The sequence below is a fragment of the Alosa alosa genome, chromosome 20 (assembly GCF_017589495.1).
Source record: "Alosa alosa isolate M-15738 ecotype Scorff River chromosome 20, AALO_Geno_1.1, whole genome shotgun sequence".
Lineage (NCBI taxonomy): Eukaryota > Metazoa > Chordata > Actinopteri > Clupeiformes > Clupeidae > Alosa > Alosa alosa.
In genome coordinates this window covers 13,956,998-13,970,167 of record NC_063208.1, presented here as the reverse complement: position 1 = coordinate 13,970,167, position 13,170 = coordinate 13,956,998, and the positions used below count along the sequence as shown (strand labels likewise).

Genomic DNA, 13,170 nt, shown 5'->3' with positions numbered 1-13,170 from the left:
CCTGCCTCTTGTAGTTCAAAACATAAGCGAAAATTCCGAGAGATTCCGCCCCGTAAATCAGTTTTTTTACAGGTGTATATGGGTTATAGTTATGTTGCCAAAAAAGCCATTACTGTACTTCAATTCATTGTGTTTCCTTACTCTCTGACGACATATGGTGATCATTTTTGGAATGGTTGCAATTTATTTTCCATATATTTCCTACATACTGGTCCTTTAATTATTTACAGGGGCTTTTTTTGTCTTCCATTTTGTGAAGTAGGGTCATCAGAGAGAGGGCAGACATTCTGGCTGTGGTGGAAGAACACGCTCTGTTTTCTCACTTGCATGCCATGCAAGCTAGGACAGTCTGACCCACAGCAACACTTCTTACTTGAAGCATGGCTTGCTTTTATTGGAAAAAAGCTACTTTTTGTTGGACATACATACTGCTTTAAGCCACTGTTGCTTGTTTTGGCTTGATGATAAAAGAAACAGTACGGATTTCTGGTCGAAAACTTGCAATCTAACTACTGAAAAGGCAAAAATCCACACAAACACCAAGAACAGTACAGTTTGCATTCATGATGCTAACTATTGTTTGTGGTGATGCAGTTGCAGAAGCTTATTTTACATTTTTTTTACATGACTATACCCAGTGAAAATAAATAATAAGATGCTACTAGCACTAGTTGCCTATAAAAAAACAGGCATCAGAAAGTGAGAAATTGACAATGAAGCATGATCGATAAATCAATTAATCAATGAATAGTCTCAGAGTAAAATGCAGATTGATTCCATAATGTCTGTCATGATGCCCGGTAAGGAAAAATATGTGATCATGCTCAATCTTGTATCATGTCAAGCTCATTTCCACTAACCTCTGCACATGGTATGAGAACATAGCCTATGTACTTAATGTCAAACACATTGTAGGATGTTTATCTTTGCATTAGTTTGTTTCTTGTTTCTATGGATACAGTTGTAACTCAATGTGCCCCACCTGTGTTGGTCCTTTAGACCAGTGATCTCTAATGAAAGTGTTCCGTCATGGACCTATTCAGACCTATTACCCAATGTTTATAATTAGTCCGTTAAAATGAAACTGATTTCCTTGGTATTGTTTTACTTTTCCTATATTTGTCAGTGTGTCCTGTCCGCATCCTCAGACCAGTCTAAATCAGTCCCAGTCTAATAACACAACATACAGTAAGATATTGCTACTACTACTAATACAGTCCAAGCAGAATCATTCAATTGACCAGCAATATACTGTGGCACTTGTGAGCACATTTGGGCCTGACAAGTTGAGGTGTGTGTGATAATGACCAGTTAGAGCGGTTAGTTGGTGGAACACTTGGAAGGGGGATATGTTCTTCTCTCCGCTGGAGGCTCTGTGTTGGGTGGGTGCAATATACAGCTGTCTTCCTTCCACCACCCACGACCCCCTCATGCAGTTAGCAGTGGTCTATTATTGGAGGTTATGTCACTAGGTACAGTAGTACCCACTCCTGAAAGAATGTGTACTGTACATACTGTATGTGTGCGTGTACATGTCGTATGTGTCTTTTTGTGCATGGTTGTGCATGTGTGTGTGTGTGTCTTTTCTTTTGTATACGTGGTTGTGTGTGCGCAAATTTGCATGCATACAGTATGTGCACATGTGTGAGTATCGATGGAAGTGTGTGTGTGTGAGTGTGTGTGTGCACACACGTGTAGATGGGCTGGTTCAGTGTGTGTATTTGTATAAGTGAGAGCGGAAGTCTGTGTGTGTGTTGGTGGATAACTGATGACTTCCACCTGTGTGTGTGTGTGCTGTCTGCTCCTTGTTGATTAGGCCTCCCACACCAGCACAGTCCAGAGCATACAGGGGCAGCTAACCTAATCACCCTCGAGGGAAGGAATCAGGAGATCTCAAGCACCTCACATTACTCTCTTATTTTTAGAGACAGAGCAACACTGTTGTAATGGCTATGAAGGTTAGTTTTGCTTTGTGGCAGTGTAGTAGTAACCAGGACAACTGGATGATGATCCATAATGAGCCACTGTCTGGGACTAGTCTTTGTTGGGCCAGGGACACACATTACTATATTTTCTTATCTACCAAAAGGAGATTATTTATTATGACCGCCGCGCAGCAAAGTGAAGGTCATATAGGTTTAGTCAGAGTTTTTTTTTTTCCCTCCGGATTTTTTATTTATTTATTTTTTCTTTTGTAATTTTGTGTCAACGATTCCCGGGACACTGAAAGACCGGGGTGCAAAAAAACTTGAAAGGCTTTCAGATATAACCTCCCGAGTTTATGCGGAGGTTTGTCAAACGAAGGTCCTACCCTTCGGGTGATTCAGATATGATGCTAACCTGCGGACCTTATACTGACCTTATACGGACCTATGTGTGAACGACATACACGCACATTACAGAATCTCTGTGTGGTTGTCGAGTGGAGGGGAGCTGTAGAACAACTAGCTAAGTTCGCAGTTAATATGACCGTTTATGTTGTTCAGATATACGGCCCAAGCGTTTAACATCCGCAGAACCTCCGGTCTTACACATATGTCTGAAAGCCCTATTGGTCAACATGTAGCCCAACAAGGATGACATGATGGAACCTTTGTTTTTTGTTTTGATCCATCGCCCTATCCCCGCTGGACTGGACACCCTGAAAGGAGGGTTGGGGCGGACACAGTTTTCTGTGAATATGTCGAGAACTGTAGGGCCTAGGAGGACCACATTTTTATGTATGTTGGTCTCCAGGGGCCATGTCAACACAACCCATACACACATAAATACACACACAAACACCTTTTGACACTCCACGCGACGCCACATCGCGATTACATGCACACACAGAGGCACGCACACACTCACACACACACATAAACAAACTCACACGCAGACACATACAGATAAACACACACGCACAGACACACACACACCCCATTACCCCCCCTTCCACACGCACACACACACACACACACACACAAGTACACATATACACAAAAGCAAACACACCCTATGCACACACTCATTTACATACTCAAAAGTAGGGGATGGAGTAGGAGATGGAGATAAATGGACAAGCGTGATTTATATATATATATATGTTTAGAACAAAGGCTTGGTTGCTTGTTTAGTAATTTCCTCACTACAAACTGACTTCTCGACTCATAGATTCGTCACTCTACATTGAATCTCAACATAGCGTACCCTCTGCGTTCTTGGAGACCAACTGGAGAAAGTGTGAAAGATAATAGCAGTCTCTTCAGGCTCACTATCACAGGCTGTCCTCCTTACTCATGTTGAGTTTGACATGCACACACATGTGTTCAGCCCCCCACTTCTAGCATACCAATAGATATGCATTGAAAAGGGCAATCCAATCTGAGATGCTGAACATACAGTCCTATGTCTCATGTGCAGATACTTTTTTTCCCTCTCTCCTGTTCATTTGTCACACACATACACACACACACACACACACACACACACACACACACACACACACACACACGTCTCCAGGGGCCATGTCAACACATCCCATACACACATAAATACACACACAAACACAGCACACACGGACACTCACGCACGCACGCACGCACATGCACACACAGAGGCACGCACACACTCACACACACACATAAACAAACTCACACGCAGACACATACAGATAAACACACACGCACAGACACACACACACCCCATTACCCCCCCTTCCACACGCACACACACACACACACACACACAAGTACACATTTACACAAAAACAAACACACCCTATGCACACACTCATTTACATACTCAAAAGTAGGGGATGGAGTAGGAGATGGAGATAAATGGACAAGCGTGATTTATATATATATATGTTTAGAACAAAGGCTTGGTTGCTTGTTTAGTAATTTCCTCACTACAAACTGACTTCTCGACTCATAGATTCGTCACTCTACATTGAATCTCAACATAGCGTACCCTCTGCGTTCTTGGAGACCAACTGGAGAAAGTGTGAAAGATAATAGCAGTCTCTTCAGGCTCACTATCACAGGCTGTCCTCCTTACTCATGTTGAGTTTGACATGCACACACATGTGTTCAGCCCCCCACTTCTAGCATACCAATAGATATGCATTGAAAAGGGCAATCCAATCTGAGATGCTGAACATACAGTCCTATGTCTCATGTGCAGATACTTTTTTCCCTCTCTCCTGTTCATTTGTCACACACATACACACACACACATACACACACACACACACACACACACACACACACACACACACACACATATCTCTCCTGCTCTTGCTGTGGACACACCCCTTAACTGATTTTCCTCTGGTGTCCAGTGAGATGGGAGGGGCAGTGACGACGCCTCTCTGCTCTGCTCTTTTGCCATGCTGACTCCAGTCTGTGCACGAGCAAGCCCAGTCCCTTGCTGAGCGTTGGACAATCAGGCACGAAGAGTCATCGACATTCATCAAGGTGTTCTGTGATCAGGTGTTAAGTCGTAATTGACAACCAGGAGTGGCAAAATGGTGGCTGGAATGCTGATGCCTCTGGATGACCTGAGGTCCATCTATGAGGTCCTCTTCCGGGACGGCGTCATGGTAGCCAGGAAGGACAGGCGTCCCCAGTGTATGCACCCCGACGTCCCAGGTGTATCCAACCTCAAGGTGATCCGAGCGATGGGTTCCTTGAAGTCCGGAGCCTTTGTCAGGGAGACCTTTGCCTGGCAACACAGCTACTGGTACATTACCAATGAAGGCATCGCTCATATGCGAGAGTTCCTGCACCTTCCGCCAGAGATCGTCCCTTCTACCTTGCACAGGGTCCGGTCCACGGCATCAACCCTGAACCTAACCCGTCGGGCAGCCCATGTGCAGACAATTAAGGGTCCCACCTCTTTCATCCCCAAACCAAGAGTCAAAGAAGAGCAGGAAGATCTAGTGGATCGGCAGGGGTACCGATACAAGAAAAGAATCCCTAGAGAACAGGAGGGCCAGCCTGAGAAGACTGCTATGAGCTTTAGAGGCTCCTACACACCCAGCAATGTGGTCACCAGACCTGCGCATTCAGCAACCAGGGAGACCAAACAAGAGTCACCTATCATTAGGAAACAACAGCAGCAGTCAGAAACCTCCAGGCACATTACATTTGAAGAACAGAAGATTTCAGCTGCTGCAAAGCCTGGTTCCTGGAAAACAAACAGAAATATCAAAGCATCTCATTCAGTAGTTGCTCCAACTGAGGAGTCCATTGCAAGTCCATGTGAAACAGTAAAGATGAACATGCCTGCTCCACCTGTGGAGGCAGTAAAAGAAGAGCCATTTAATGCCCAAACTGAGGCTCCACAGCCAGTGAGTGAGACAGTAGCAGTTGAGTTAGTTCAAGAGGACGTGAAGATCCCCAATGATCAGGAACCTACAGATATATGGGATGAAGAGAATGAATCAAAAGACTTGGTGCCACTGGTTGAAGAAGGGGCAAGTCAGCAGGAGGTACAGGAGTCTAAAGAACTTACCACACAAACAGAACAAGAAGAAACCATTGAAGTAGAGCAAGATGCTCCAGAAATATATACCGATGGAGATGTTCCACTGACAGTCTCTCAAATTGTTAATGAACAAAATGCTAGTCAGGTGGTCCAAGAATCACCGCAGCAGATATTTGAGCCCAAAGAACAAACAAAACAAATAGAGACCATGGTGGTTGAGGAGCCGCTTGAATGTGTGATGATGGATGTTTCAGATGCCTCCTCTACTTCGTCCGTTATCTATCATGAGCCTGAAGCTGATGAGCTGGTCGAAGAGGTGACAAAGGATCTGCAGGAGTTGCTGGTAGCTGAAGATGCTGAAGTATTTAGGCAAACAACACATGCAGATACCAAGATGGTTGTAGAGGAAACCATTGATGCAGAATGTGCAGTGATGGCTGAGAATGTTCCACAAGTATCTGTTGCAGATGATTCACTGATTGTGCTCCAAATCCATGATGAACCCAAAGGTGATGGGCAGGTTAATGAAGAGGCTGGTCTGCAGCAGGTACATGAATTTACAGTTCCCCACATCCAGACTGAGCATTTACCTGAACTTGTTGTCCTAGAACCACCAGTGCAGGCGAGTACAAGTACGTCAGCCATAACTTCAGTTGCCTTGGAAGATGCGCTGTCACTCACTACTGTTAAATCCTTGGAGACAGTCTCTGATGGCACGCTCCACCCTCACGTTTCTCCCATGACTGATGCCTGCGTGGATCTCTCTGAGTTTGAGGTGCTAGACACTGACATCTCACATGCTGATGTAAATGTCAGCCCTTTACCAGAGGACTGCTGAATTGTATTGGACAAAATCTGATCCAAACTAGTATTGCTCGTTTTAGTATGCAAGATGTCAAAAAGAGGATAAAACAAGCAGTAAGGAATTCTAGTGGACAACTTGCAATCTAACTGCAGAAAAGGCATGCAAACACCAAGAACAGTACAGGTTGCACTGATCAAAGGCTTGGAAGCATGCTAACTCTTGTTTGTGGTGATACAGTAGCAGATGTAGGAGATTATTTTACATTTGCGCAGGGTGGTTTGATCAGGACCACAGGACTGCAAACAGTAGCTTAGGTGTTTTTATCTGAATGCATGATAATGCAATGAAAATTAATGGGAAGATGCCTCAAAAAGTGAAAAATTGTTACATGTTGTCATTTTGGACTCGTTCAAATGCATCTGATCTTCCAAATAGTTGAGACATTGTCTGACAATAAAGTATTATCAATCAATCAGTGAATATTATCAGACTAAAATGCAACTTCATTCCACAATGTCTGTCCTGACCCCAGTTAAAGAAAAAATTGTGATCAAGCTCATTTCCACTAACCTCTAAAAATGGTATGAAAACGTAGCCTACGTACTTAATGTCATGCACATTGTAGAATATTTATCTTCGCATTTATATGTTCTTTGTTTCTATGGATACAATTGTAACTCATTGTGTTTCCCCTGTGTTGGACCAGTGATCCTGGTCCCATTCAGACCTATTACCCAATGATCTCTCCAGTTTATAATTAGTCCATTAAAATTAAACTAATTTCTATTAAAACTAGTAAACTAGTAAAACTACTTTTTTTGCTCTTTCTATATTTGTGTCAGTATGTCCTGTTCACATCATCACACCAGTCTAGTCTAATTGCACAGTTGTACAGGCATTCATGACTCCAGCAACAATAAACTACAATAATATACTAGGCCTACTACTTACAGTGGGGTTCTAATGGACAAGCAGAAGTACTAATTTGCCCAGCGTTACATTTTGGCTCTTGTGAGCTCATCTAGGTCTGACATGTTGAAGTGTGTGTGATGGAGACAAGTTAGAGCGGGTAGGTGGTGGAGCACTTGGAAAAGGGATATGTTCTATACAGCTACCCCAGCCCAAGGGGGCAGGCGAATTCCCGGAAGTAGAAGAATCGACGTAGGCTGGAGGGACCACCTCTCTGCTAACTCCCATAGAAGCCCATTCATTCTAGGATTTTTTTAAATGCCATAACTTCATATAACATATATCCTGCGCCGATATTGTAGCTTCTGTGTAATCTACATAAACACTACAAAGGCAAAACAGACTCCACTACCTCATCCGTAACGTTGGTTACCCGTAAGAAGAATGGTTAGCTTGTTCGGTTGGAGGGAAGCTAGCTTTGACGTAATCTCTCTTTCGCGACCGTGTGTGTCTTTTTGTACATGTGTGTGTGTGTGTGTGTGTTTGTGAGTGTCTGTTCTTGTGTTTACATGGTTGTGTGTGTGTGTGTTGTGTGTGGAGTGTCTGTTCTTGTGTTTACATGGTTGTGTGTGTGTGTGTTTGTGAGTGTCTGTTCTTGTGTTTACATGGTTGTGTGTGTGTGTGTGGGTTTGTGAGTGTCTGTTCTTGTGTTTACATGGTTGTGTGTGTGTGTGCAAGTGAGTGTCTGTTCTTGTGTTTACATGGTTGTGTGTGTGTGTGTTTGTGAGTGTCTGTTCTTGTGTTTACATGGTTGTGTGTGTGTGTGTTTGTGAGTGTCTGTTCTTGTGTTTACATGGTTGTGTGTGTGTGTGTTTGTGAGTGTCTGTTCTTGTGTTTACATGGTTGTGTGTGTGTGTGTTTGTGAGTGTCTGTTCTTGTGTTTACATGGTTGTGTGTGTGTGTGTGTGTTTGTGAGTGTCTGTTCTTGTGTTTACATGGTTGTGTGTGTGTGTGTTTGTGAGTGTCTGTTCTTGTGTTTACATGGTTGTGTGTGTGTGTGTTTGTGAGTGTCTGTTCTTGTGTTTACATGGTTGTGTGTGTGTGTGTGTTTGTGAGTGTCTGTTCTTGTGTTTACATGGTTGTGTGTGTGTGTGCAAGTGTGCATGCATGTGGGTGTTTGCGGGTAAGCATGGAAATATGTTTGTTTGTGCTTTGTGTGTGTAGATAGGCTGGTACAGTGTGTGTATTTGAATATAGTTATGTTTATGGACACATTTTGTCCAAAGCAACTTATAGTACTTACATTCATTGAAAGTTATAGTTTCAAATAAAGTTGGAAAAACCTACATTAAAGCGATGGTTGGAGTAATTTCACCCTAGGGTCCTTTGCACCATGACCCTGAGCCAAACACTCTCCCAAAGCCTGTTTTCCCTTGGTCGAACCCTGGTCGAGTAGCGCTGTCAGAAACGAATGAGTTTCTGCAGTCGTAATGGTACCAACTTTTATCTCGTAAATTACCCCACTAATAATGCCCTGAATGGTATGAAACTTCTACAGTAGTACAACTATGTTCTTTACTCATAAAACGAGGCATTGAAAAGTTTGTAAATACACCAGGAGTTAACTAACACTTGCCTGAGGGATGCTACTATCTGCTGCTAATACCGCTGCGTCGACGTTACTTCCGTGATTTGGGAAAAGCCCGTAAAAGTCCTGGCAGGAAGCATGCATAAGGATGTAGATCCAGGAATGCACTAATATTTTGTTCGTAGTACCAGTTTGCAACAATTATTAGTTAACACTAAGTTGTAAACACTTTCACTTTCTGCAGTCGTAATGGTACCAACTTTTATCTCGTAAATTACCCCACTAATAATGCCCTGAATGATTACCCCACTAATAATGCCCTGAATGGTACGAAACTTCTACAGTAGTACAACTATGTTCTTTACTCATAAAACGAGGCATTGAAAAGTTTGTAAATACACCAGGAGTTTATTTAAATATGTTTAAATAAACATATTACGGGCTTTTCCCAAATCACGGAAGTAACGTCGACGCAGCGGTATAGTAGCAGATGTAGCATCCCTCAGGCAAGTGTTATTTAAATGAACTCCTGGTGTATTTACAAACTTTTCAATGCCTCGTTTTATGAGTAAAGAATATAGTTGTAGTACTGTAGAAGTTTCGTACCATTCAGGGCATTATTAGTGGGGTAATTTACAAGATAAAAGTTGGTACCATTACGACTGCAGAAACTCATTAGTTTCTGACAGCGCTACTCGACCAGGGTTCGGGGATGGTGTTTGGCTCGGGGTCATAGTGCAAAGGACCCTAGGGTGAAATTACTCCGAACCATCGCTTTAAGCATGATAGTTATAATAACAACAATATCAACTATCAATTTAAACAAAATTATGAGTTTTCATATTAACAAAAAACATGAACATACAAACCTTAACTCAGTAAGGGAATAAGGGAATTTATTAGTTAAGTGTAAGGTGAACAGATAAGTCTTATGTCGCAAGAACTTTCACAAGAACGCAGAACACTAGGCAACGCATTCTACCAACGATGAGATAAGTCTTGATTGTGTCCTCTTACCATTAATGGATACCGTTCATCAGAGGATCGCAGTGAGTATAAAGGGATGTACAGTAGAGCTGGATAATGAAATTCAAGTAGCAGGGTGCAGATAAGTGTGTGTGTGTGTGTGTGCACACGCATATGTGTTCACGCATGTGTGTGTCTGTCTGTGTCTGTGTGTGGTGTGTGTTGGTGGATAACTGAAAACTCCCACCTGTGCGTGTGTGCTGTCTGCTCCTTGTTGATTAGGCCTCCCACACCAGCACAGTCCATACAGGGACAGCTAACCTAATCACACTCGAGGGAAGGAATTAGGAGATCTCGAGCACCTCACATTACTCTCTTATTTTTAGAGACAGAGCAACACTGTTGTAATGGCTATGAAGAGCTCTTGGTTTTTATGTTTACTCAGTGTGCTAATAACCAGGACAACTGCATGATGATGTTCCATAATCAGCTACTGTCTGGGACAACTCCTTGTTAGGCCACTCAGCCACAGACATTACTGTATTCTCGGATCTCCCCAAAAAAATATTTTATTATTTTTTCCCTGTTGCTTCCAGCAAGCCAACTGATAAACATTCTATTGTGAGTCTTAATACTTACAATGGTGAATTGATGATGCTCTTAATCCGGTCAAATGTTGGATTAAACCTTGTTCCTTTATTTTTTAGTATGTTGTAATCCATTATCAACAAGTCCTAATCAAATGTCTGAACTTACATGCGTGTGGCAGCTTACAGTGATGTTGCGATTTCTTTACAAACTCATTCACACATTCAGACTGAATTAAATCTTGACTTAGCGTACCATCTGGATTCCTGGAGACTGAATGGAAAATGTGTGAAAGATAATAGTGGTATTTTCAGGCTCACTCTCACAGGCTGTCCTTACACATGTTGAGTTTGACATACACCCACATGTGCTCAGCCACCCATGTGCTGCAAACTATCAGACATTAGGAGACAGATGCTTGGAAAAGGGCAAAATGGGAATCTGATCACAGATGCTGAACATGCAGTCCTATGACCCATGTTCAGATACTGCTATTGGGGTCTTGGTGTATTGTATCTGCTCTTTACAGATTCTTGTAGTTGCAGTTTTAGTGTTGATTCCATTTTAATGAAACTAAAGAGATTTACTGTGGCCATTTCTAGCAGTTGAGACCATCCACATCTCTGACAGAATTACTGTAATGGAGAGTATGTGTGTGTGTGATTTGTGTGTGTGGAGTTAGATCTCTGCAATGGAGAGTGTGTGTGTGTGTGTGTGTGTGTGTGTGTGTGTGTGTGTGTGTGTGTGTGTGTGTGTGTTGAACTCATGCTCTTCACTACTCCTACTCCACTTTTTATTCATTTCTCTCTCTCTCTCTCTCTCACTTTCTCCTGTTCAGTTGTCACACACACACACACACTCTCTTTCTCTCTCTCTTTCTCTCTCTCCCTCATTCATCTTGTCCGATTTTGCTGTGGACACACCCCTCAGCTCGTTTTCCTCTGGCGGCCAGCGAGGTGGGAGGGGTGGTGGCGGCACCTCTCTGCGCCACTCTATCGCCATGCCGACTCCAGTCTGTGCACGAGCAAGCCCAGTGCTTTACTGAGGCTTCCAAGGAGAGTACAGGTTTCACTGGCATTTCTTTCCTTTGCAAAGCACTTTCCTGTCTGGAGCTCTCAGTGGAAAATACAGACGACGAGCAAAACAGAGATAGAGAGAATTGGACAAAGCTGGCACGAAGAGAAACAACTGGAAGAGAGCCAACGACATTCATCATAAGTATATGCTCGTAGCTTATCAAGGTGTTCTGTGATCAGGTATTAGTCATAGTTGACAACCAGGAGTGGCAAAATGGTGGCTGGAATGCTTATGCCTCTGGATGACCTGAGGTCCATCTATGAGGTCCTCTTCCGGGACGGCGTCATGGTAGCCAGGAAGGACAGGCGTCCCCAGTGTATGCACCCCGACGTCCAGGGCATATCCAACCTCAAGGTGATTCGAGCAATGGGTTCCCTGAAATCCAAGGGCTTCGTCAGGGAGACCTTTGCCTGGCAACACAGCTACTGGTACCTCACCAATGAGGGCATTGTTCATGTCCGAGAGTTCCTGCACCTCCCACCAGAGATCGTCCCTTCTACCCTGCAGAGGGTCCGATCCTCAGTGTCCACCCTGCACCCAACCCATCGAGCAGGCCACGTGCAGAACATTAAGGGTCCTACCTCTTTTGTCCCCAAGGCAAGAGCCAAGGAAGAGCATCAGGAAGATCTACTGGATCGCCAGGGGTACCGTTCACAAAAATCGCTCCCCAAAGAACATGATGGCCTGCTTGAGAAGATGGCTATGGGCTTTAAAGGTTCCTACACACCCAACAATGTGGTCACCAGACCTGTTCATTCAGCAACCAGGGAGGCCAAACTAGAGTCAGCTGTCATTAGGAAACAACAGCAGCAGTCAGAAACCACCAGGCCCATCACATTTGAAGAACACAAGAAGATTTCAGTTGCTGCAATGCCTGGTCCCTGGAAAATAAGCAGAAATATCAAAGCATCTCATTCAGTAGTTGCTCCAACTGAGGAGTCCATTGCAAGTCCATGTGAAACAGTAAAGATGGACATGCCTGCTTCACCTGTGGAGGCGGTAAAAGATAAGCCATTTAATGCCCAAACTCCACAGCCAGTGAGTGAGACAGTAGCAGTTGAGTTATTTCAAGAGGACGTGAAAATCGCCAATGATCAGGAGCCTACAGATATATGGGATGAAGTCAATGAACCAAAAGACTTGGTGGAACTGGTTGAAGAAGGGGCTGTTCAGCCGGAGGTAGAGAAGTCTGGAGATGGTCCACTGATGGTCTCCCATATTGTTAGAGGACAAAATGCCTGTCAGGGAGTCCAAGAATCTCTGCAGCAGATAATTGAGCCCAAAGAACAAACAAAACAAATAGAGACCATGAAGGTGTTTGAGGAACCGCTTTCTAAAGAATGTGTGATGATGGATGTTTCAGATGCCTCCCTTACTTCCCCCATTATCTATCATAAGTCTGAAGCTGAAGAGCTGGTTGAAGAGGTGACAGAGGATCTGCAGAAGATACTGGTGGCTGAAGATACTGAAGAACTTACCAGACAAACAACACATACAAATGTCAAGATGGTTTTAGAGGAAACCATTGATTCAGAGTGCGCAGTGGTGGCTGAGAACATCCCACAAGTATCTGTTGCAGATGATTCACTGATGGTGCTCCAAATCCATGATGAACCCAAAGGGGATGAGCAGGTTAATAAAGAGGCTGGTCTGCAGCAGGTACAGGAATCTGCAGAACTTGACAAACAAGTAGAGGTCATGAAGGTCATTGATGTAGTAAATGTGATGCAGGCAGTTGATGCTCCAAAAATATCTCCTAGTGATGTGT

The 13,170-nt window shown here is 43.6% G+C and overlaps 2 protein-coding genes across 7 annotated transcripts in view; both read left to right on the top strand.

The window, feature by feature from the left end:
• The window catches only part of pleca (plectin a), a 153,855-nt gene that overhangs the window by 62,074 nt on the left and 78,611 nt on the right, over positions 1-13,170 (top strand). The gene's annotated exons all lie outside the window — the stretch shown is intronic.
• LOC125285716 lies at positions 4,401-7,018 on the top strand. Its single transcript, XM_048230281.1, has one exon. It carries the CDS (start codon positions 4,508-4,510, stop codon positions 6,305-6,307), a length of 1,800 nt encoding a protein of 599 aa, XP_048086238.1. The 5' UTR covers positions 4,401-4,507; the 3' UTR covers positions 6,308-7,018.

Coding starts and splice junctions, on each gene's coding strand:
- LOC125285716 (XM_048230281.1), top strand. CDS start 4,508: ATGGTGGCTGGAATGCTGATGCCTCTGGATGACCTGAGGTCCATCTAT.